Source organism: Leopardus geoffroyi, chromosome B4 (assembly GCF_018350155.1).
Source record: "Leopardus geoffroyi isolate Oge1 chromosome B4, O.geoffroyi_Oge1_pat1.0, whole genome shotgun sequence".
Classification (NCBI taxonomy): Eukaryota; Metazoa; Chordata; class Mammalia; order Carnivora; family Felidae; genus Leopardus; species Leopardus geoffroyi.
In genome coordinates this window covers 43,087,589-43,113,379 of record NC_059341.1, presented here as the reverse complement: position 1 = coordinate 43,113,379, position 25,791 = coordinate 43,087,589, and the positions used below count along the sequence as shown (strand labels likewise).

The 25,791-nt window shown below is 48.9% G+C and overlaps 1 protein-coding gene across 5 annotated transcripts; it reads right to left on the bottom strand.

The window, feature by feature from the left end:
* Positions 1-50: 50 nt before the first annotated feature.
* PHC1 (polyhomeotic homolog 1) lies at positions 51-24,555 on the bottom strand. 5 transcript variants are annotated; one of them, XM_045465727.1, is made up of 16 exons: positions 24,289-24,555; positions 20,936-21,093; positions 19,410-19,520; positions 18,555-18,632; positions 17,868-18,017; positions 17,110-17,265; positions 9,975-10,236; positions 9,744-9,893; positions 7,093-7,904; positions 5,915-6,062; positions 5,453-5,664; positions 4,760-4,874; positions 3,280-3,388; positions 2,878-3,028; positions 2,191-2,422; positions 51-1,065 (listed from the first exon to the last, which is right to left on the bottom strand). In XM_045465727.1, exons 2-16 carry the CDS (start codon positions 21,047-21,049, stop codon positions 911-913), a joined length of 2,955 nt encoding a protein of 984 aa, XP_045321683.1. In that variant the 5' UTR covers positions 21,050-21,093; positions 24,289-24,555; the 3' UTR covers positions 51-910. The 5 variants fall into 5 exon arrangements, with proteins under 5 accessions (XP_045321683.1, XP_045321684.1, XP_045321681.1 ...); XM_045465728.1 differs by having other exon boundaries at positions 17,110-17,241; XM_045465725.1 differs by having other exon boundaries at positions 9,744-10,236.
* Between the last annotated feature and the right edge of the window lie 1,236 nt (positions 24,556-25,791).

Sequence of the window (25,791 nt, the reverse complement as noted above, 5' to 3'; positions counted from 1 at the left end):
GTATGAAAGAAGAGGGTAGAGACACTGGAATGGAGTAAGAGACAACTGAGACCAATTTTTATCCTTTTACTGAGGAGGAAAAAAATATTTAATATTTTTGTTGTATAAGGAATAGCGCCTAAGGCAGGTACTTACACTCCTGACCTCAGCCCCACACACTCCTGTTTGAATAAAGCTATAGGACAGAGCAGAGTTGGAACTGAAAAGAAAGGGAGGGTAGAAGACACACAGATAGACTGAAGGGAGCACGGGGATGCGGAACGAATGACAGCCACACGCGTGCCCAACACTTTTTAGCCCCTGCAGCGGATCAGAATGACGCCGACCGAGTCTCTGCGCGGGCTGGTGACCCTGCCAGGAACGCAGGAGAAAACGTTCAGTACCGAGGGAGCGACGACAAAAGACCCCGGGCCACGGCCAGGCGGTCCAGAGGGAAGAGAGGGGCCGCCAGATTTTGCCGCTCGTGTCAAGCCAGCTAGAAAAACCCCACCTGGCTCTCCCGCTGCGGAGGCACACCCGCGTTCCACCCACTTCCTTACGGTTCCACACGGTCTGTTCCTCCTCCCGGAGAGCTGAGGCCCTGGCTATGTACTCCACTCCAGGATAAGGCGGAGCAGTCCTACTTCTCTAGACTGCCTCTTTTTATAAAGATTGGATCAGGGGGAGTGAGAAAAGCGAGAACCGTAACTTTTAAAAATGAAGGTAGAACCTGGAGAAAATGTCACAGCTGCAGCCATGTAGCACCAGCAACCAATTCTTGCACTTTTCTTCCCTGTCTCGGTAATCCCCTCTCCAGAAGATTTACGTAATTGGAACAGCTCTTTCTTCCCTGTAAAGTCTGCTGCTACCAGGTTATAACCTGGACAGTGGAGAGTGTCCGCCTTCGGCTCGTGTGTGCGAGAGGGCCACCTTAGGTCTCCTTGAGGACGTTGATCTTGGCGCAGATCTTGAGGGCAGGGCCCAACTTGATGTTCATGGCACTCATGAGATGTTCCTCTTTAAGTAATAAAAGGGCCTGTCCATCAATCTCCTGGGAACGGAACTCCTCTGCAATCTCTTGGCAGCCTAGAAGGAAATGGGGGAATACACATGAGAAACCACATAGGGGCACCCGAGGATACGAGGGAGAAACTAACGATGAAAACGGGCGCCTGGGTGGCTCAGTCGGTTAAGCATCCGACTTGGGCTCAGGTCATGATCTCACGGTCCGTGGGTTCAAGCCCTGCTTCAGGTCCTGTGTCTCCCTCTCCCTCTGCCCCTCCCCTGCCCATGCTCTGTCTCTCTCCAAAACAAATAAACATTAAAAATTTTTTAAGTAAAAATTAAAAAAATAAATATGAAAACAAAAAGCCTCAGGGCCCCTGGCTGGCTGTCGGTTGAGCATCAGACTCGCCATTTCAGCTCAGGTCATGATCTCGCAGTTCGTGAGTTCAAGCCCCCCGTCTGACTCTGCATACACAGCACGGAAACCGCTTAGGATCCTCTCTCTCCGCGCTGCCTGTCCACCATTTGCACGCTCTTTCTCTTTCTCTCCCCAAAATGAACATTTAAAAAAGCCGAGATAAAAGAAGAATGACAAAGTTGTCCAATCATAGAAATAACTTCATTCAAATAGCTTGAGCAAGGAGGAAAAGGAAGGAGCAAGATCGACCTGTTTTCTTTCATAGTAGCAAAAAACAAAGTTCGGAGCCTTTGTGGCAGTTTTGCTTAAGGACCCATAATTCACACAAATGGCAAAACGGGTACAGTGATTTTGTTTTCTGGAGAAAACCATCCTTTTTCCAGAGTAGCTTATAAACAATCCTGCCTTGAAGAGCGTGGAGTTAACAACGGCCCCTTATTTCCTAGTCCCTGTAGTGGGAAAAAGTCTTATATCTGTGACAGGTATCACCGTCACACACAAAAAATATACTTTCTCCAAAAATTATCGGTAAGAAACATGAAGGTGAAAATCAAACACTGCAAGGCTGCTGACACAGTTGAGGACAATCAACCCAGAAGGAAATTAAGAAACCAGGCTGTGGACAAGTAACTTGGGCAACGATCAAGAGTAGAGCCTTCATCATACCGTACTTCAGTCCCTACCGCTTAAGAGTCAGTCACGTTCCCTGTCACGAAGGCCCACACTGGGTGACCTAAGGAAACTCAACCTGTATGGGATCCGGGTTCTGCCGGATAGATCCTCAGTACCTTGTAGAGAAGCAATGAACTCATACACCTCTTCTACGCTCCAACGGCTCGGATTGCTGGACAGGAACACAGGGTTGATGCCATGTAATTCTGGCGTCGGTGGTACCGTATTGGGGGTCCCCAGGTCACGTTCTCCATGCCCAGTTCTCACAGATAAAGGCCCAGGAGATGTCGGAGAGAGTGCTTCATCGTAACTGGAATTATCCGAACCCCTGCTAGAGTCCTCTTGACCCTAAGGAGAGAATCCCAAAGCAGTGAGATCATGAATACGGGGCGTGAGGTGTCCCCCTGCCCTCCCCAGCCATTGGGGTTTGGGCCAATAATTGGGCAGAGAGGAAAACCTAGCATCACCGCGAGGGAAAAACCCGCGCTTGGTTTGCAAATGCCCAGTCACTAGCCCACTCTCAAGTCGCTTTCAAGTATATGCTATCACTTCCTCAATTCTCCCTTCTTCCAACAATTTGGCTTTTCCCAAATGTAATGTCGAGATAACGGATACGTGAACCAGTCATCAGGTGAAAGGAGACCAGAGGTCAGGATCTCTTGGAATTTCAAGTGATGCAATCAATACAAAAATGAGTTCTGGTGTCCTGCTGTCTTTCACCTGGGCAAAGGAATCGCCCGGTAGGGGAGGACCAAGGGAAAAGGACCACTTGAAAGGGAGCCGGCTCTGCACCGGCAGCTCACCCGGTGGCGCTTGCCCTGGATCTTGGCGCGGGCGATGTCGGAGGAGCTACGGCGGGGTCCACGCCGACGAACACGAGCGTAGTTGGCTTCCTGGAACTCTTTCATTTTTTTCCTCTTCAGCCGGAACTGGTGACTACAGCTCACGTTATACCTACAGGTCAGGGCACGCGCCGGGCGTCAAAGGTGCTACAAAGACTACCCTGCTACCTTTCGCTAAACGTGAATCGGTGTCTTAAGAACCGACTCGGGGACGAACGGGCCAGCAGACAGGCAAGGAGACTCATTGAACGATCAGCTGTGAGATGATCCCAGGGAAGGAAGCGGGGGGGGGGGGGGGGGGGGGGGGCGCCCTGTTAGACGGAAGAACGGGTGCAGAAGGTGAGGAAGGGGTGCCCGTGGTACCTCTTAGCGCAAGTCATGGAGCAGAACCTCTTGGAGCCGCGAAACTGCTCTGCGGGAGCATACTTCCCGCAGTACTCACACTTCAGGAGATTCGCCTTCTTATCCAGCTCTGGAAAACAAGGCCTCGCTGGAGAGCGGTCACCGGTTCCGCTGCCGCTCAGGCCGTCGTGCGGCCCACAGTTGACTAATCACTCTCAGGGTTTGCCCCCACGGAGCTACGCGACCTAAGTCAGAATCCCTACAACCTGAAGTTCAGAATCCAAAACCATAAAGGTGTGTCCCTCAGGAACGTCCCTGGGCTTCAGACTTAAGGCAGACTGTTTCCGTTTTCGATGACTAGCTTTGGCCTTTTTTTCCTTGTAATGTTTTTTTTAACGTTTCTTTATTTTGAGAAAGAGAGTGCGCTTAAGAGTGGGGGAGAAGCAGAGAGAGAGGAGAGGGAGAATCCCACGCGAGCTCCACGCCACCAGTGCAGAGCCCGATTCGGGGCTCGAACTCAGGAACCGTGTGATCAAGACCTGAGCCTAAACCAAGAGTCGGACGCTTAACCAACTGAGCCACCCAGGTGCCCCCAAGACGAACTTTATCCTAATTCATACTCTCAGATTTCAGATAAGACTGCATTAGCAAGCAGGACAGAGGAACTAATTACTAACTACAAAGATACAAGATCCCTCTCCCAACAACAGTTTACAAAAGCCGTGGGGGAAATGTAAACAGAGTCCTTAATGTACATTAGAAAATCTAGACTAAGGAGGACTAGGGGTGCCTGGGTGACTCAGTCGGTTAAGCGTCCAACTTCAGCTCAGGTCACGACCTCACGGTTCCGGAGTTCGAGCCCCACATCGGGCTCCCTGCTATCAGTGCAGAGCCTGCTTCAGATCCTCTCTCTCCCCCTCTCTCTCTCTCTCTCTGCCCTTCCCCCACTCCACGCTCACGCTATGTCTCTCAAAAGTAAACGTAAAAATTTTTTTTACAAAAAGAAGTATCCTATTTTGTTTTTTTTTAATGTTTTTATTATTTATTTCTGAGAGACAGAGAGCGAGAGACAGAGAGAGAGAGAGAGAGAGAGAGAGAGAGAGAGAGAGGGAGAGAACAAGCCGGGATGGGGCAGAGAGAGAGGGAGACACAGAATCTGAAGCAGCTCCAGGCTCTGAGCCGTCGGCACAGAGCCCCACACGGAACTTGAGCTCACAAACCATGAGCTCATGACCTGAGCCAAAGTCGGAGAAGTCTCCTCTTTGAGATCTTTTGAAAAATATATCCTTACAGTAAATAATTCAAGAGGTTTGCTGGAAAAAACTACCCTAATCCTCTGGAACTCCTCTTGTGTGATTCTACACATTCTGGTATTTAATATAGTTGCTGTGTGTGAATGGACTTCACATAATTCCCACCTTAAATAATTACTATTTTACACTGAGTCAAACACATCTCCGTGAGCCTCCTTCCCCGGATGGGTCTCTAAATGAATACTCACCAGCCGATGGGCTGTCCCCTCCCAAGGGGCCACCTGACTGATTCTCATTCAGCCCCGTCGGGAGGCCGGTCTGCAGCGGCTTCTCAGACTCTTTCAGTAACTGAGAACAACCCACCTGTGCCAGACAAAGTTTACAGGGAAGTCAGCCCGACTCCCTTCTGCTTCTCGATAGCTTTCCCCAGTGTTCCTCAGCCATCTCTGCCTGGTTCTCTGAGTTAACCCAACCCTGGTGCAGAGAAACCTGTTCAAGAGGACAATCAGGAGTGCCTAACTGGCTCTTCTCCCATAAGCCCCTGGGAGACAGGTTTCTACCTCGGCTGTCCTCTGCCTTCCAAAGTCGCAGAACACCAGCATTCTGGTCCTGGTTCTGCAAGGGCTGGCAACCTAGAAAAAGTCCCTTAACTTCTCCACCACACGTCTCTTCGTTCTCATACAACCCAGTTTGTGGAGCTAAACATGAACAGCTTTTTCCTTTTCTTCTCCTCTCCCAACATTGCCATTTTTTCTGGTCTACACATAATCTTCCCACTTCCCTTCCTTCTTTTCCTTCACAACTCACTATGCGCACAACAGAACTGGACCATTCTCTAATAATTACACAGTTCTGAGACCGTTGATTTTAGCGGACTTTGGAAAGACAGTAATCAGACCACGTCTCCACTTGAAAGTCCCACCTTATGGCCCTGCCCTCACCGGGAAAGGCTCTGCTCCTTCCTGGATAACGAAGCCTTCAATGATGTGGGTGAGAATCTGGGGCTTCACGATGGCCTGTGGGGGTTTTGAGTCACCCATCTGTCTGGACACCATGGCTAGTGTAGGAGGGGGTGCTGACGGGGCAGGAGCCAAGGCTACTAGTTCACTGCTTGGAGTATTAGCATTCACACCGGTCACTGGTTCAGCTTTCTCTGGAAAACAAACACAGACTAAGGAGCAGACCGGGTATGACGTAACTGGTCCATCTGTTTGCCAAGCCAGTGTGATCTTCCACAGTGATACACGTTCACCTCTGAGCATTCACCCTGGTGTCCCTGTTTTTGGATCCACTCATTCATCCAAGTTCAGGCCCGTATTCCCGTATTCTCCTGAACCAGATTTATCTTTCGGCCCACTCCGAACATTTCTCTAATCTCTGCACTGCACAAGTCAGTTACTCACCTCCAAGACTGCTCTTCTCCTCCAGGGCCTTTGGGCTCTCTGCTGCTGGAGATGCCTTGGCAGGAAGCATTGAACCCAATGTGGAGACATCGTCTCTCTCCTCCTCAGATTCTGCCTTCCGTTTGACAGCCAACGTCTGGGGTTTGCTCTATCAAGTGAAGAACAGGAAAGAAATCAAGATATATGAGTGAAGGAGCATAAAGAACCTCCATTACTCCCATAACACCAGCAAAAATTTTCTCATTTCAGATTCCCCAGTTGGTATACTCCCCACGGTACACTAAGATTCCTGGTCATTCCCAAGAAGTGTATCTTCTACATCAGGACAAAAGAAAACGTCACATGTAGCCCTGACCTAGACCTCAGAACCCTGGATCCATTCTGGCCCAACCGAGAACTACTGTTTTTCCAAAGATCCATTTAAGTGATCAAGGCTATCTTGATCTAACTTAGTAGAGAGCCAAAAACCCAGAATGAATTCAATAGCAAATTCAGGAGTATGAAGTACAATTACATACATTAATGTCTCTCTCTTACAAAAGGAACGAATGAGTACCAGTACCTTAACCTTCTATTAATGTCTCCCTTACAAAAGGAGCAAATACCAGTATCTTTTTCAGTTTTAGGGTTTGTAACAAATAATGGTCACCGATGAAACAAGACGATGATTAACAGAGCAACTGATGCAGTAACTTATTCACACACGCGTGCTCACTCACTCACACGTATGAATTATGGATTTGTTATGGACTGAATGTTTGTGGTCTCCTCCTTCCCAATTCATAAGTCCTAACCCCAGTGTGGCTGTATTGGGAGATGGGGCTTCCAATGAAGAAGTTAAGGTTAAATGATAAATATCAGTATCTTAACTTTTCCAACTTTTTTTTTTTTTTTTTAAGAGAGAGAGAGAGAGAGCGAGCGAGTGGGGTCGGGGGCAGAGCGAGGGAGGGAGAGGGTCCCAAGCAGGCTCCATGCTCAGTGCAGAGCCCGTCACGGGGCTCGATCCCACAACCCGAGGATTGTGACCCGAGCCGAAACAAGAGTCGGATGCTCAACCCACTGAGCCACCAAGGCTCCCTTCTTCTCTTCATTCCCCTCCTAAGTTAAACTCTGTTTCCACTGAGCCCCAGGCCCACTGGAAGGTGACCGTGCCCTCAAAACCATCAGATGGCACTCACCGGCAGGTGCACGGACTGCATGTAGAAGGCGGCAGGTACCTGGGCTACGACAGGTGAGGAGGTGGTAGCCCCGCCCTTTACCACGTGCGCCGTCCCCTGCACAGGAGCAAGGGTCATCCCGGAGGCCAAGGCGGGAGGGCACTCTTGCGGCGCGCCAGGAGCCTGGGACGAAGGTGGCGAGGAGGCCAAGTGGGCCTGACCAGGCTGCGCTGTGCTGGGCATCCCCCGGGAAGTAGGTACGGCGGCCGCCAGCTGTGCCAACCCCAGGGCCTGCGCCTGGGCTGTCCCCGGCTGCCGGGTGCCCACGACTTGCACGGGGATATGGGGTGGTGGTTGCTGGGTGGCTGCCATCTTCGCAGCCCCTAACTGAGGAGGCTTGATGGGTGCCCCCGGCGGCTTGGACTGGATGGGGATGGGCGGCTTGGGGGTCGGGTCGGGCGGGAGGGACAAGGGTGAAGACTGAAGCATGGGCTGAACCACCAGGGTCTGGGCTTGCTGCTGGGACTGGGAAGGCGGGACCTGCTGAGTAGGCGGGACCTGCGGCGGCTGAGGGGCAGTGAGAGCCGTGGCCGGCGGCGGGGGGGGCGGCGGCGGCGGCGGGGGCGGCGGCGGCGGCGGCGGCTGCTGCTGTTGCTGCTGCTGCTGGGCCAACTGGAGGTGCGTGGCGGTGTGAAGGAGCTGGGACTGGCGGTGCTGGAACTGCTGCTGGTGGTGGATGGCGATCTGCTGCTGGATCACCACCTGTTTCTGCTGGAGGTGGATCTGCTGCTGCTGCTGGATCAGGGAGTGGGGCTGGATCTGCGTGTAGGTGGCTGCAGGAACCGCCCGAACGGGACGGAGGGGAGGAGCAGAAAATCACCCTCGTTACCGACGAAGAGTAAAACCACCCTTCCAAAGCACACTTGCTCTTGGTATCGCGCGGCGACTGCAAATCTAACCTGCGGCGGACCCGAGAGAGCGCTGCGGTCACGCTCTTTCGTCTGAGTCAGACATTACCACCTCTGTCTAGGATGGAGGACCTCAAGGAAAGAACTCGAGAGCCCTCGGTAAGTTCTTGTATCCATCTAACTTTTATTCCCTTTGCTATGCTAAATCCTGCTAGTGGGACCCAGCAAAGGAGAACGGCTGGCCCATCTTCTGTGCGACTGGACTGGACTCCTCAAGGGTTGAGTCCCCGCTTTCTTCACTTTTTTACATCCCTAGAGCCCAGCCCAGTGCCCGGCACATGAGAAGGACGTAATAGTGGCTGAAAGAACGAAGGTCCTCAGAGGTAAAGATACCAACATTTTCCGGTGAATGCCTCGGTTTTCCAGACTCATCAGTTTAGGTCACCACCTGTGGGGGTCTTTAAGAGTCGCAGCTATAATCTCTGACTTTACCCAGGTTCCTCCCCTGCAAGTGGAGCTGACAATCCCACCCCCCACCCCCCACCCATATTCTCCCAGATTGTCCAGAGAGCGTATGTGAGACAAAAGCCCTTTAGAAATAGAAGCGCTATGGTACGTAAATACCTAGGTATTAGTAATACAGCCGATAATTAACTCCTAACTTTTTGTAAGTAAATCATCCCAACACAGCAACGACCAAAGTGCTAGAAACAAGGCAGGCAAACATAAACCTTACCAAGTAAGGTGCACACATCTAACTCTATCTAACCACAGTCTAAAAGCAAGTACAGGGGCACCCGGGTGGCTCATTAAGCGTCCGACCCTTGATACCGGCTCAGATCGTGATCTGTCATGAGATCGAACCCCACGGCGGGCAGAGCCTGCTTGGGAGTCTCTCTCCGCCCCTCCCCCACGCGCATGCCCCTGCTGGCGCGCTATCTCAAATATCTTTTAAAAAATGAAAAAAAAAAAAAAAACATAAAAAATAAAAGAAGTATAAACCATTTGGGGTTAACATTATTTATTCTTTTTTTTACCCTTATCATTGATACAGATGATCACAAGGTGACTATATTCAACTGTGCTCTGCTTGCTAGTCCGAAGTGCTCTGCTCTACCCTGGCTGGTCCAACTAATCATCATTAAACAGTGAGAGGAGAAGTCATCCCTTAAGCTAAATCCTAAGCTCCACGAGGACAAGGCCTCTGTTTTTCAAAGATGCATCCCTGAAGCACCTGGGTGGCTCAGTCGGTTAAGCGTCCAACTCTTGATTTCGGTGTCAGGTCGTGATCTCACGGTTCGCAAATGAGCCCTAAGTCGGGCTCTGCGCTGCCAGCGCGGCGCCTGCTTGGGATCCTCTTTCTCCCCCTCTCTCTGCCCCTCCTCTGCTAGCACTCTCACTCTCTCTCTCAAAATAAATAAACTTTAAAAAAAAAGACACATCCCTAACACCTCCTACAACACAGGAGGCAATTCAGTAAGAACGAGGGAAATGAATGGGTAGGGTGGGTAAACTCAGGGCCGAAGAAGGGAACGAAGCAATTGTTTGCACACTGATTGCTGCCTAGTGGAAAACAGGGCGTGATCTAGCTCTATTACCAGTCCCCCTCTCTCCCTGGACGACTACGATCGAGGCTGATGCGATTTTCTTCCCTTCCACTACTCCAGGACCAAGAGAAGCAGGAAAAAAGGCAAAGAAACGTACTCTGAAGATTTCAAACAAGTTCTGAGAGAATGATGCCGTGACGAGAGGTGACAAGCTTACCTGAGCTAATAAGGGTCTGGCTGGGAGCAGGTGTAGCTGTCCGAGTCAGGTTCATGCCCACGTTCTGACCAGCCCCATCTGCTTCTGCCTTCTTGGCCGCTGCACTTTCTGCTTCCGTCTGGCTTCCCTGACTCACAGTCACTGTCTGGGCTGCAGGCAAGGGCTGCACCACTCCCGTGCCCTTCCTGGGACAGCTCCCACCACCACCCATTCCTGAGGAAGGCAACTGACCCAAGCCCCCAGGTGCCTGGCCACCTCCACCTGGACCCATGGACCCTGGGATGCTACTTCCGCTGCCTCCACCAGCTTGACTGAGGTTCAGGGACTGGCCTGAAGCCCCAGAGGATGCCTGAGCCACAGCTAGGGCCTGGCTAGAGGCCTGGGAGAGGCTAGACACAGGGGAGGCTCCAGGAGGAACGGCCTTCTGAGTAGAGCCTTGCATTTGGGGTCCTTGGGCTGAGGCCTGTTGGTTCCTCACTGCCAAATTCTGCACCTGAAAGATAAGAAGAAAGAGATATACTGAAAAGGGGGGAACAGGAGGGACTAAGGTCAAGATTTCTATGATGATTCAGTAGCAGTGAGGATAGCCACCGATATTCCCCAGCCCCCCTCAAAACTCATACCCCCCACCTTGTCAATTACACACACGAAAGTCCTTCCAGTCACTCAGGGAGGGACTCGAATCACATTTGATTTTCGGTTTCCTTCATCCACTATCAAACCCATCAGCAAGTTCACTCATTTATTCCTTCAAAATGTCTCAGATTTTCCAGGGGCGCCTGGGTGGTGCAGTCGGTTAAGCGTCCGACTTCAGCCAGGTCACGATCTGGCGGTCCGTGAGTTCGAGCCCCGCGTCCAGCTCTGGGCTGATGGCTCAGAGCCTGGAGCCTGTTTCCGATTCTGTGTCTCCCTCTCTCTCTGCCCCTCCCCCGTTCATGCTTTGTCTCTCTCTGTCCCAAAAATAAATAAACGTTGAAAAAAAAAAAAAAAATTAAAAAAAAAATTAAAAAAAAAAAAGTCTCAGATTTTCCCTTTGCTCTCCATTCATTCCTTCAACATCTACCAAATACCTACTATGCTTCAGGTACTACGTTGGATACTGGAAACGCAGGGACGAAAGACACACGATCCCTCCTCTTAATGAGTACTTTCCACCAGAAAAGACCAGAAAATCACCAGTAGCCATAGGATACTATGCAGAGATATGCACAAACTGCCATGGGAACACAGAGGAGGAGGACTGAGTCAGACCAGGGAGATCAGGGAAGACTTCCTAAAACAGTCTTTTGTTTGACCTGAGACTCGACAGGTAAGAGTGAAGGCGGAGGTTTGAAGATATAGGTAACAACATTTGGAAAACCATCAAGCCAAGAAAGAGCACAGCATTTCTGGAAATTATAAATATTTCGTTATGTGCGGGGGGGGGGGGGGGGGGGGGTAGTTAGAGGGAGTGACAAGAAACGAAGCTAGGAAGGTAGGCTCAGGCTGGCGAGGTAGAAAGGTACCAGATCATGAAGGGCTTGGTATATTAAAATTAGGAGAGTCTGAACTTCAGTTCGCAAACAAAGTTGATCTGTCTCCTCCACTGTTCCATCTCTAGCACCTAGCACAGTGCCTGACATAGTAAGGACTCCAAAATACGAAGAGAGGAATGACGAGCACCTAACAGATTACAGGAAGCCACTGAAGAGTATTAAGTAGAATACACAAACACAAATCTACAGTTGAAACCATTCTTTTAAATGGTGCCGATATGGGGCGCCTGGGTGGCTCAGTCGGTTGAGCGTCCGACTTCGGCTCAGGTCATGATCTCGCGGTTCGTGGGATTGAGCCCCGCGTCTGGCTCTGGGCGGACAGCTCAGAGCCTGGAGCCTGCTTCGGATTCTGCATCTCCCTCTCTCTCTGCCCCTCCCCCGCGTGTGTTCTGTCTCTCTGTCTCTCAAAAATGAATAAACGTAAAAACAAAATTTGAAAATAAAAAAATAAAATAAATGGTGCCGATAGAAGCATAAGTCAATACAAACACTTTGGAAAACAGTTTGGCATCATATCCTGTAGTTGAACATTCTTCAACTCCTGAAACCAGTATTACACTATATGTTAAAACTAACCAGAATTTAAGTAAAAATTGGGAAGAAAATAAATAAGTAAAAAATAAAGTTGACCATTCACACAGCCCCTAATCCAGGAATGCCGCAGGAGAAACTCTTGCTGATGTCTAAGAATGTTCACAGCAGCACTCTTCACAGGTAACAAAAGCCTGGACACAACCCAAATGACCGTTATCAGAAGAGAAGATGAATGAACTGTCGTATATTCACACAATGGAATGCTACATAGAAATCAATATTAATAAAACACAACAGCATGCAACAGTATGGACGGATCTGGACAAGTATTCCCCCAAAATTATATACAACACAAAGACTTTCTAAATTGAACTACAAAGTAAATATATTATATATATTATATATATATTATATATATATATATATATATATATATCTCAAATATATATGTATATTATATATCTGATATATATAAAAATATATATTATATATATCAAATATGGTATCTGGAATTTGCTTCTAAATAATCCACAGGTGGAGGGAAGGGGCCTGGCTAGAATGGCCATGTGTTGACAAATGTTGCAGCTGGTTGGTAGGTACATAGGGCTTCATGTTTTTTACTATTTTTTTCCAGAAGTGTGAAATTTTCCATAATAACAAGTACTTCTGAGAAATGTAAGCACAATAAAACTATTAAGAAAAGGGACACAGGGAAGGATGGACCTAGGAATCAGAATGATTGTGACCATGGGTAGGGGCAGGCAGTGGGTGGAACTGGGGATTGCTTATTACATCATGAAAACATACTGAGTAAATACATAAAAGTGGACCACGAATGGACCGTTGCTGACAGGATATCATGAACCAAGGATTGTGATTTATCAAATCTGATACACCAGGAGTACAATTCAAAATAATGTTAGTAACAACACATATTTTCTTATTTAAAAAACTTATTCTGGGGCACCTGGGTGGCTCAGTAGGTTAAACGACTGACTCTTGATCTCAGCTCAGGTCATGATCTCACAGTTCATGAGTTCAAGCCCCGCACTGGGCTCTGTGCTGTTGGCACAGAGCCTGCTTGGGATTCTGTCTCTCCTTCTATCTGCCCCTCACCTGTTTGTGCAAAATAAATAAATCTCAAAATAAATAAACTTAAAAAAAAAAAAAAAAAAACTCATTCTGGGGGGGCACCTGGGTGGTTCAGTCAGTTAAGCATCCTACTCTTGATTTCAGCTCAGGTCATGATCTCGGGGTCATGAGATAGAGTCCCACGTCAAGCTCCATGCTGGGCAAGAAGCCTGCTTAAGATTCTCTCTCTCTCTCTCTCTCTCTCTCTCTCTCTCTCTCTCTCCCCCTCTGCCCCTCCCCCACGCACATGCATGCGTTCTCTCTCTCAAAAAAAAACCTTATTCTGATAGTAATACGGAAGATGCTTAGAGGTAGATAGGGCTAAAGTCAAGAGACCAATTAGAAAATTAGTATAGTAATTCAGGTAAAAAAATAATAAGAACCTGAGTTCAGGCAAGCGGTAAAGAAGTGATAGATTTTAAGAGATTTAGAAGAATCATCAGGATTGGGTGCTGGGGCACTTAATATGATCTGGCAATTCTACAGTTTTTTTCTAATCAGCTTTCCACAATGGTTGTTTAAAACTGTCCTAGTCTGGGGTGCCTGGGTGGCGCAGTTGGTTAAGTGGCTGACTTCAGCTCAGGTCATGATCTCGCGGTCCGGGAGTTCGAGCCCCACGTCGGGCTCTGTGCTGACAGCTCGGAGCCTGGAGCCTGGAGCCTGCTTCGGATGCTGTGTCTCCCTCTCTCTCTCTGCTCCTCCCCTGCTTGTGTTCTATCTCTCTCTGTCTCTCAAAAATAAATGTATGTTAGGAAAAAAAATTCAAAAATAAATAATAAATAAATAAAACTGTCCTAGTCTCCCTATACACCTCAGAACCACTTGCTCATCCCCCTCTTCCTCATCACCCCTGCAGAGACAATAAAACCATTACGAGCACCCTCCATGAGCTCCATCACCACACCTATACATCCCCCTCATAAACACCCACCACTTCCTTTTTCCCTGCTCTCCCTTCCTCCCTTCTATCAAATCCCACAGTCAGGGCCCCACCCCTCACCCTTCTCAAGGAGATTAGTCTATCAATTCCTTCCCATCTCTTCAACCTTTCCACTAACGGTTGCCTCCCGTCACAACCGAACCCCACTGTCCCAACCCCAGCTTCATCTTCCTTTCCTGTTATTGCCAACCCGGCAGTAACTGTTCACATGCGCTGTGCCTGTTCTCACTATCCAGCCATCCCTCAAGTCATACTACTTTGACTTCCGCCCCCCACCAACTCCACTGACATGGTTCTCAATCCCTATTAGTGATTCTATCTTTCTTGCCCTCTCTACTGCATTTGACAGAGGACTTCTCACCACTTCTTCCAACATTGTGCTCCCGTCTTAATGACACTACACAATCCAAATTTTCTTATTTCTCTGCCACTCTCTCCTATTCCCCTTTGCCAGTCCATCACCCTCTACTCGACCGTGACCGGCTCCGTTTTCTAAGGCACTGTCCTAACCCTCGGGGCTCCATCGTTGAACGCTTTTCTCTTGTCAACCCATACCTTTCCCCAAGCAATCCCAAATGTTCTATGTGCCTACTACTCCTGAACGTTTATCTCCAACTCACAGACCTCCCCTCCAAGCTCCAGCACCAGATATATAAAACTGCTGACCTCCTCGTGACCCAGTGACTCACAAACACATCCGAAGTCGGCATATCCAAAAGGGTGAACTTCACCCTCAATCCCCTTCTCCAACATTCTTCATCCCCTCAGTAGCACGAGCAGCCACCTCACTGCAGTGTCAGACCTCATCTCTGGCATTCCCTCGACTCCCCCATCCACGGGATCAGTTTTCCGTTTTCAAAGATCTTCCAAGTTTTTTCTCCAATCTATTCGTTTCTGTCCCTCTCCCTTGTTACTGCCCAATCCAAGCACCACCTTTCCCCCCCGACTGTTCTAACGCTGTCGTTCTCCTTATATTCACACCAGCACCACTTCCGTCTATTCTCCAGCGAGGAGCCAACGTAATCTCGAAACACACAAATGAACAAACCTCGAATCGCTCCACGTCACTTCCAAATTTCAAGTCCGTCCACAGCGCCCTCTCGCCCTTCGCAGAAAGCCAAAAACCCCAAACACTGTCCCCACCATCTTTTTTAATTCCTCCCACGTATAAAGCTCCTTCCCTCCTCTTTGGATTTAAAGGGTCTTTGGACATGAGGTTTCCCATGTCTTCACCACTCTCCTTCCAGGTAGACACCTCCCTCAAGGGTGGCTTTCTTGCTTTCCACCCCAATCCCAAGGCTAAATTAGGTCTCTTCCTGTGTTTGCGGAGCACTCCGTACTTTTCTCATGAAGCAATTATTTCTTAAACCATCCAGGTGATTCTTTGTTTATAATGTCTGGTGCTTCAATGATTTGCATTCCCTAACAGTCCAGTGTTCATGATCTTCTTGGGCATACAAGGCAGGGGATACCTGATACATAGTAATGACAGCCAACAGTCTCAACACTCACCGCGTCCAGGCACTGCTCGAGCACTTACACCCACAACTCATGTAAACCCTCAACACAACCTGAGGTAGGTATTTAACAACAGCTATCTTATGGAAGAAGAAACTGGCAAAAACGTATTAGGTCATTTGCCTGGGTCACACAGTAAGTCACGGACTTGCATTCTGACCCAAATATCAGATTCACGTCTTCAGCCACTACTCTGTCCCCCCACATACTGACACTCAAATATCTGATGAATAAATAGACGGATAAATGAAAGAACTGGATACGAAGTCACAACCTCAGCCTCGGACCCCCCTGCTGTCACCATAGTCTAAAACAAAGGTCTTACCCTAGTGACTAAATGACTCCCAAGAATCTCTTCCTAGGTTCCTTTTTTTTTTTAATTTTTTTTTTTTTAATGTTTACTTATTTTTGAGACAGAGAGAGACAGACCATAAATGGGGGAGGGGCAGAGAGAGAGGGAGACACAGCATCCGAAGCAGGCTCCAGGCTCCACGCTGTCAGCACAGAGCCTCGACGTGGGGCTCGAACTCACAGACCGTAAGATCCTGACCTGAGCCGAAGTCGGACGCTTAACCGACTGAGCCACCCAGGCGCCCCTCTTCCTAGGTTCCTTAATTTCTCTTTCTTCTCCAGGTACATGTTCCTAGAAAATTCTTTCCAAAATACTGTCCTTATCCTATTAATCTGCTGTTCAACAGCCAGCCATGACCCCTGCTACCTATGAAGGTACTTTTCAGACTTCTCCCTGCCATTGACCTTTTCTGCCATCAGGTCTGTTGTCTCCACTTTATCCACTCACCCCCAACTCAGGCACATACAGGAGTTATGCCTTTACACATCCTGTTCTCGCTCAGTTTTCTTCTTGCTCTGAATCAAATCCTATCCATCCTTTAAGAATCTACTCAGGTATCCCCAGAGTCCCCGAGAAGGAATGCGGCCAACTCTTCTCTAAACTCATGTGTCCCTCCAAGTTAGTACCATCTACTTCGCACTTCTTTGTTCTCTAAGATCTTTGAAGACTTGACTTGTATTGCTTTCCAATCTTCCAAAGTCTCTAGTATATTTCTGAGCACATCAGTAGAAAGAGCTCAAGCTCACTATTTACTTGCTGACAAACTAAGAGAAAGAAAAAAGTGGTTGTGAGATCCCAGTGGGCATTCCATCCATAAGAAGCAAAAGCTTCGTGCTCGAAATAAATATACGTATTTTGGGGATAAGGCACGGGGAGCAAGGGTGAGGAAGACTTTACTGGGCACACAGCGAGTAGAAACACACTGCCGAAAGTGGGCAGCTACCGTAACTCATGAAGAGAAGGAATCGAACGTTCTTTCAGCAACTCAGCCAGGCTGGCTTCACATCTAGCTAACTGCAGGATTCCCTTATCTTGAAGAGAATACTGCAAAGAAAGAGAATTAAGACTTCCTGAATAAAACTGAGCCACAGAGGGCTAAAAGAATGTAAGGAAATCTACCCTGGGATGAGAACAGGCTTCCCAGACCCACAGGGCTGTTTTCAGTCAAATCTACTTCCCTTCCTAACTCGAGTAACTCATCGGCTATAAGGGATTCAAGTTCTATAGAAACTAAGAAAAGGGGAGGAAAAAAGAATCCTGAGAAGTAGTAATGGGGTAGCAGGGCAGGCCCTGGTCTGCGGTCGTTCCCTTCATCCTCCCCAGTGCCCATCCCCAGGTCAAGTGGTTGCCACTGACCTGATCTGCATCTGCATGGACTCCCGGAGACTGAGCCGATGGCACCTCCTGCTGGACTGCAGCCACCGCCCCGTTAGGCATCAGGATGAGCTGGGAGGCTAGAGGCACATTCCGGCCCAGGGTCCGGTTTACCTGCAATAGGTTTCCCAGCTGTGGCTGGCAAGGAGAGGAGGAAGAGGAAGAGCAAAGGAAAGAGAACAAGAGGGAAAGAAGAAAGACAGAAGAAACGGAAGGGAAGGACCACAAGACAAAATAAACAGAAGATACGAAACTGCTAAGCCCTGCCCCTTTCCACACCAACCCAGGAGACCCTTATTCTCCATATGCGATGAGTCATCCAGAAGGAAACCTAGAATGTACATAAAACTACAGATTGATATCAAAGAGTCAAACATCAAAGACGTTGAGACAATGAGGATTTCAGAACAAGTATTTATGTATATAGTAGGTAGACAGGCTAAGAGATAACACTTGGTTTGTGTACTTGAGCCACAGGTTTAACGACTGGACTATACGTGACGCTCCTGGAGTCAAATGTTAAGGCGAACATCTAACTTAGGATCTCGATGTAATCTGCAGGCTACCCGTGGATACTGAGCATCAATTCTACACATAAGTAAGGCCTAGGAGGCAGATCAGTGTGTCTTAACATATCGGGGTAACCGTAGTTAAGTAAAATAGCTTTCACTCAAGTCTTTGTTTGCCAGGGCCACTCACAGTTATGCCCCGGAACGATGGTGGTCGTGTTGGTGGCTTACCCGTAGATACATCTGGGCCTGAGACTGGTTGAGAGGTGGGGAGGTGGTGTTTCCCAGTAGCACAGATTGGGTCAAAGTGGTAGCACTGGGAGAGCTCACACTCTGCGATCGGCTGATGAGCTGGGCGGCCGACGTGGTGGCCAGATTGATCTGCGTGGTACAGAGAGGAACCAGGCTAAGGCTTTGGGCGGGGGTCAAAGGAAACATACACCACGGACAAATTCAGAGTGACACAGCCAAGAGCAGAATATCTCATTTTCAGAACGGGGCGGGGGGGGGGGGATGAATAACACCTTCCCATCCATAACCGTCATCCCAGCTACTGTAGGGGTATTACCGAAGTAAAGAAACCAGTCCCTACCCACTGGCATTAACGGCTGGGAGGGGAAAGGAACAAGAATGAAGCAGACTTCACGTCTCAGGAAAGGGTCCAGAGATCGGTCCCTTCCCTTTGTTATCTCCTCTTCTCCCCCCGGGGATTTTCTTCCTCCTCTCTCAGACCTCCTCGTTAAGGGTCCTATATAGATTCAAGTCAGTTATTTCCCTTTTACTGACATTCTCTACGTCAGAGCGATGAATACTATTGATGGCTCAATAAGCACTCTCCGACTGGCTGCCCAAAGCTGTTTACCCCAGAGACAAAGACCCAGGACAGGGTGCCACTTGGTGGGAGGAGGCGGTACTCACTGAGGCCTGGGTGGTGGTAGTCTGCTGCTGTGTGGTGCTGTTTGGGGAGCTGGCCTGCCGACTGGCAGCAATCGTGGCCTGTTAGAGGGGAAAGGAAACAAGAAAGAGCAGAGACAACGAAGGAGAAGACTCGGAATCTTCTAAGCGCCAGCACAAAATGGAATCGAGACTTCGGGTAAGAACCCAGAGACTACCACGGAGCAAGGAAGAGTATATTCGCTATCCCAATAACACTGGCATTACCACATCCGCTAGCCTAGTAACTCCCACGTAACTCCCCCCGGGGGGGAGATCCGGTAATCTGTCCTCCTCTTCCTCCTCCCCCCACTTTCTCTTAGGCGGAAGAACCTGTGATCAGATCGTATCATGAGTCATGAGTCACTGGCAGGTCTGGTCCGCGGCCGTCCCACACAAATATAATGCGAGCCACATATATAATTTTCTAGGACGCACGCTTTTCGCAAAGCGAAAAGAAACAAAATAAGCTTTGATTTTACTTAAGCCGTTATCTCTCATTTCAACGTATAACCAAGAGAAACAAACCACTCAGACAGTTTACTTTTTTTTTTTTCCACGCGAAGACCTTGCGATCCATAATGTTACCATTTGGACTAGTCCTGTTGTCAAGGGCTCACTAGCTACACACGGCTGGTGGCCGCCATATGGGACAGCGCAGTTCGAGAACACAGCCATTCTATCTCCCAGCTCCTACTGCAACCCCAGAGACTGAGATCCCTTCGTCCTCCTCCAGGAGGGCAGGAGGCAGAAAAGACACTTGCCAGCCGGACTTACGCCCCTACCCACCTGGAGCGCCTACCCCCTCCCTCTTGGGCCAGCCGGCTGCTGACCTCTCACCTGCTGGACGGCGGCCAGGCTATGCAGCTGGGCATTGCTGAGCTGCTGCTGGAGCATGAACTGGTGGAAATACTGAGCCGCGTTGGGCTGACGCTGCAGTGCCTGCAGAGCCTAAGAGGAAAAAGAGAGGATCAACCCAATCCACTCAAAAGAATCACTTGGAACTCCTATCCTATGCAAATGACTGCCATCCTCGGAAAGGGAGGTTTAAGGAGAGAAACAAAAGAAGAGGGGGAGTGTGGCGAAATCAACAACCATCGGATTTGTCCCTTTCTACAGGAGAACTAGGAAGTTCACAGTCTTCAAAAAATAAAGAAACAATTCTGTCATGCTCTATTCTTGTATATAAAGAAAAGTAAAGCAATGTAACTCACATGAACTCTTAATTCCCAGAATGGAATGTGGAGAAGCATGCGATGTAGTAAGGAAAAGAGCGAGGGCTGGACAAGTTGAAAACAATTAATGAAAAGAAAAGAAGAGGCATCAGGCTGGCTCAGTAGGTATAGAGCATGCAACTCTTGGTCTCAGGGTTGCGAGTTCAAGCCCCAAATTGGGCGTGGAGCTTATTGAAACAAATAAATCAACAAAGGGGCACCTGGGTGGCTCAGTGGGCTGAACATCTGACTCTTGGTTTCGGCTCAGATCACGATCTCACGGTTCGTGAGACGCAGCCCCAGGTCGGGCTCTGCGTGGGCAGCGCAGAGCCTGCTTGGGATTCCCTCCCTCCCTCTCTCTCTCTCTGCCCCTCCCCAGTTCTCTCCCACCCTCTCTCTCTCAAAATAAATAAATAAACTTAAATAAATAAATAAATAAATAAATAAATAAATAAATAAATAAAATAAGAAGAAAAACTAAAGAGAACAAAAAAAAATAAAAGACCATATGCTAGGGATACAATAACGGTGAGAGAGCCCCAAGCAGTTGAAAATAACAAAAAAGAGAGCAAACAGGGGCTTGTGAAAGATTCTATTAGTACAATTTTCCAACAGCTGGCATTATAAGGATGATACTGGTAATGCAGTTTTAGTATTGACTTTAGGATATTACCGTCTTCTTATTCTTTAATAATTAGAACTATTCTTATGATGTGCATAGTTATTCTAGCAACCAAGCTATTTTAAGTAAGATGCTCCGTTCCCAAGCAGATTTTTTTTTAAATGTGGAATTTTACTATTTATCAAAAAATAAAACTCTGAGTCTCAAACTTCCATTACTCAGGGTGACTGACAAGAAAGACCAAATATTAAAAACCTGACGATCCACAAAGAGAAGTGGGTAGTCAGAATCTAGCTACACGAACTGAATGATATACAAATCCATGGTTTAAAGACTGAATTTCATTCTCTGGTTGCTTGGTCACACTGTTATAAACCCCTAAGATTCTCAGGGCTGGAAGGGGCGTTAGTCGTCACCTAATCCAACCGCCCCGGTTTGCTGAAAAGGAGCTAAGAGCAATTCTCCCCCAGCACCCGTGCCTACCCCAAGCCCAGACTCACAGATCACAGCCCCTCCGAGTTGAGCCTCACCTGCACTGCTTGCCGTTCATACAGCGACATCTGAGCTATCTGGGGCCGAGAGCTGCCCCCAGAGCTGGAGCTCCCATTGGTGGAGTTAGAGTTCTGCTCACTCTCCGTCTCCATGATACTGGTCCAGCGTCCCCAAAGCCGGCGCTCTAACTCAAGACCTAGAGGAAAGTAGCGAAGGATTAAAATTTACACCGGATCTCACACTATTATTTCTTGCTATTATTCAAGCTATCTAAGACTCTTCCTCTTCTTTCCAGTAGCCATGATTCCTTGGGTTTTTGAGAATTACCAAATCTACAACACATACAACCATATGTTCCCCATACCATCGCTTGAAGCTACGCAGTGTCTCAAAAGAAACCTTCACATAGTCCCTTGGGACTGTCACTAACTAGCAAATGGCTAGAATTCAAGACTCCTAAGGCTAAGGCTACCTTACATTCCCGCAAGCCACTTAACAGTTATCTCCTTTTTGTCTGGATCCGCAACGTCATTATCAGCATCATCTTAACAATGGACACCAGGCACGGAGAAGCCCTCTCACTGACTAGCTCTTCATCTCCATTATTTTTCACAAAGCTTTGAGGTAAACAGGATTATCCCCATATTATCACTGCAGAAAGGAGGTTTTCTGAGGTTAAAGTTGTGCTAGGAAGTATCAGGTCTTTTACATGAACACATGCTACCTCCTCAAACAAACAAAACAATCTGTGCTTAAGTCAGTGTCATTGGGTTTGAGTATTCATTGTCCTCATTTTATGGAGGAGGGGCTTGAGATACAGATATGTTAAATGCATCATGGAAGGTCAGAAAACTTGGAAGGCAGAGGGGCCCCTGGCTGGCTCACTCAGAAGACCATGCAGACTCTTGAGTCATGAGTCAAGCCATGAGTTCGGAGCTTAAGGATGGGTGCAGAGATTGCTTAAATAAATAAAACTCGAAACAAACAAACGAACCAGGAGGTAGAACTGGGCTACAGCCCAAATAGCTTCCTGGTTCCGGCTCAGGCTACTATTAATCACACACTGGGCATGTCACTTTCCCTGCTTATACCTCAGTTTCCCCATTTATAGAAAAATCTTCACAGTTGAATGTACTGTATCATTTTCACAAAGGGACTCCCACGTATTAAACAGATGAAATACACAGCAATGAAAATCTTCAAGAAAGTAAGATTCAACTTTTTGGTGCACTTAATTAAGTAGTCAGAATTTACGCCGGGGCGGGGAGGGGGTAGGGGGGGAAGGTCTACGATAAAATTTGCAAACAGACATGAAAACAGTGCTAAGAACCAAGCAACGAGACAGGAGATGAGAAATAAGAAATAGGCCTCCAAACAGCACTAAATGACCATATGGCTTTTTTTGGTTCATTCTTTTTTTTTTTTTTCTCTCTCGTTTGTTAAGCCTGGACACTATATTCTCTACCTCTGAGGCACGGGGCCACTAGAAATGTTAGGTCGGCAAAGCACTATTTGGTTTAGGAATGTAAACATCAAACCAGAATTTCTGCTCAGGCCTGTCAACAGTTTTATTAAAATGGACTGATCATAATGATTACATCCAAAACGAAACAAGGTAGACAAAATCAAACCGTTTGGCCCCGGAAACAGAGTTAGGGAGATTTCTCGGTATTCCATTCGGGGCATCATCTGATCGCATCATCATCCCCCAAGTACTCTACCCATCTCTGTAGGTGTGGCAAATGTCACTGCAAACATGGATATAACCCAAGAAGTACACGGGGGAAACCCTATCAGCCTCAACTCCGGTTACCTTCTCCCACATCTTTCACCAAAATATCAAAGCACTCAACAGATACAGACCCACGAATCCTCATTATCAGCATGCGAAGAAAAAAAAAAGTGGGTAAGGATTAGAGGCAGCATGGCAGAGTTGTATATAGAGCTCAATGGACTTAGTTCACCGGACTCAGAGACAGGAGTCCCCTTTACTAGCTGGAGTATACATTAATTCCTACATTCATAGGGGGAAGTGCCAATAAACTGCAGGATCCTAAAATGGAAGTCGGAGTAATATTTTTTTTCAGAGTGTGAGAGGAACATAGAGATGGAAAGGGACCAGCTTAGGGAATAAAATCAGGAGAAACTGACATCAAAAGTAGGATTCCTGGGGGCGCCTGGGTGGCTCAGTCGGTTAAGCGGCCGACTTCGGCTCAGGTCATGATCTCGCGGTCCGTGAGTTCGAGCCCCGCGTCGGGCTCTGTGCTGACAGCTCAGAGCCTGGAGCCTGTTTCAGATTCTGTGTCTCCCTCTCTCTGACCCTCCCCCGTTCATGCTCTGTCTCTCTCTGTCTCAAAAATAAACATTAAAAAATTTAAAAAAAAAAAAAAAGTAGGATTCCTGGATCTTAGCCACGTAAATCTGTTCATCTGTGATCAATGTTGGGACTGCAAAATTAAGTAGAGAAAATGAAAACAACAAAAAGTTTGGGAGGCACCGTGAATTTACATCTTCAGAATCATGCCAGAAGAGAAAGAGCAAGAGGCTGATCCACGGAGGTCCCCACAACAGCTCAACTGTGGTCACCCTGAACCGTAGTAGTTGGGTGTGTATGGACTGGATTGGGTTGGGCTGGGTTGGTTTAGGAGCACGGACCTCTGGCGGGGAGCTGGAAAAGGATAGTGAAGTGGACCGGATACTGGGCCCATTGAGCCAAGAGTTGGAGGGAATAAATTTCCCTAAACATAAAACTCCGTCTTGTAGAAAGTACCGGGCATAGGAAGGGCGGCAGGAGAAGGGGGTGGTTGGAAGAAGACTGTGCCAGAGAAATGGAAGTGGTCTGAAGAACAGGGATAAGTAAGCGCCCACGGGTCCTCGCTGTACACAGAACCCTGATGAAAATGAGGTTCCAAAGAGGAATCAAAGACACCGAGGGAAGGGGGCAGATAGAGCGGTGCCAGGCGTGAACTGACCCAAGTGAGCTGGGAAATGTGCCTACTGATAGCAGGGAGCCAAGCAGGAGAGGGACAGACAGAAGTCAAGGAACTGGGAGACCGAGGCACCAAGCGGACCATCCAAAGCAGGGAGATTACTAGACAGCAGGCTTGGATGGGAGAACCAAAGTCAGAGAAGGAAAAATGAATGAGAACATGAGCAGTCAGAAGCAACTAGGGGGACGGACAGACGGCGTGAAGCGCAGCGCAATGAATAGCAAGAAGACTTGGACAGACAGAGCCGAAGGACCGCAGAGCTCAGCGCTAGAGGTAGGCAGGGAAAGAAACTGGGGGAGGTACCTGGGGCGTTACACAGACGGAGGTGGCTGAAGAAACATCCCCGCGCAGCCAAGCCCCCAGAGGTCCTGCCCCTCCCCAGCCCGCGGCCGCCCGGTTACCTTCGCGCCCGGCTCCGCACCGAAGTGCTCCCGGGGGGCGTCCACCTCATGTGCCGGGGTCCCCAGTCGCCGGGCCGGGCGGGGGGCTCGCTCGGCCTCCGCGGCGGGCTCCCCTCGCCTCCTCCCCTTCCTGGAGGGGCGGGGGCGCCGAGGGCGGGGTGGGAGGTGCCCGGCGCGGCCGCGGCTCCCCGCCCCTCCCGCCGCTCCGGGTGCGGGCCCGGCCGCGGCTCTGCCAGGCCTCCGGGGCTCGCTCCGGGCCTGTCACTTCCTGCCGGGCCGAGAGGGTGGGGGCTGCAGGCCGGGGGCTGCGGGCCGGGCTGGAGGAGGGGGCTGGCGGGGAGGTGCTTCCGGGGCAGCCGGACCCCTCCCCCGTCCCTCCCCTCCCCTCGGCGCCCTCCTCCCACCCCTCCTCCCTCCCGCGCGTCCCTCGTTTCCTGCCGGCGCCCGTTGCCATGACGACGCCGCTCCCGGGCCTCTGCGCTCTAGGCCCCGGGGTTGTTGTTTCCCCCCCACACACACACCCCCCCCCCGCTCTCTCTTTCTCCTCTTTTTTTCCCTTCTTTCTCTCCGAGTTCTGCGCGCCGGTTGGAGGGACGAAACTGAGAAAGTGCTGGCCTCTAGTGGGGAACTCACTCTCACCGACAAGGAGAAAGGAGATGGGAGAAGGGAGGGAAGTGACGTGCAAAGGGGGGAAAAAAGGAGGTATTTTCTGGAGCTTCTGGGAATAAGGGATAGAAAGAAAGGATCAAAGGGGCGAACAGGCAAAGAGGGAGAAAGCGAGGCAACCACCCGAGAGAAACGACAGACTGGGGAAGGAAATAGAGCCGAGGAGAGGAGAGAACAGGAAAGAAAAAGATTGAGGCACTGGAGAGAGAATGTTGATTGTTAAATCCTCACCTCAACTCCGAGAAGGCGGGAAAGAATGCTGCCCAGAAACTGAACCCATTAGGAGTTGACATTCATTTAAAAGCGGCAACCCAATAAGCCTTGCTTTGAACAACACATTTAAGTCTGTCATTTCAGGGATTTTGCGCGCGCGTGTGTTCTTGGGTGCAAGTGTGTAGGCAAAAGAACGACAAAAATCAGGGATGAGGCATAAAGAGAGGGTATAAAGAGAGTAGAACAATGGGGCTGTATTTGGGAATGCTAAACATTTGATGAGGCAGTGGCCTTTGCCATTTTATTTATGGGAGCAGTTGGTCGGCTTTTAATCCTCTTAGCCTTGGGAACATTCAGCAAATATTAATCGAGCACCTACTATGTGCCACCTCCTGTTTTGGAAACTTGGGTTACTTCAGGGCACAGAACAAAGATAACTGCCCTCGTTTACCTTTACAGCAGGCTGGGGGACCCCTGGTGGATAGATAACGAGGGCTGCTGCCTTCTCTGGGGTTATCTTCATCCAGGAACAATTTTTACCTCCTAGTTCTTCCCCAGCCTCTGGTCTAGTCTATCCTTCTCTCTGTCCACCCGCCCTTAATTCTCGCCTTTGAAAGCCAGTGC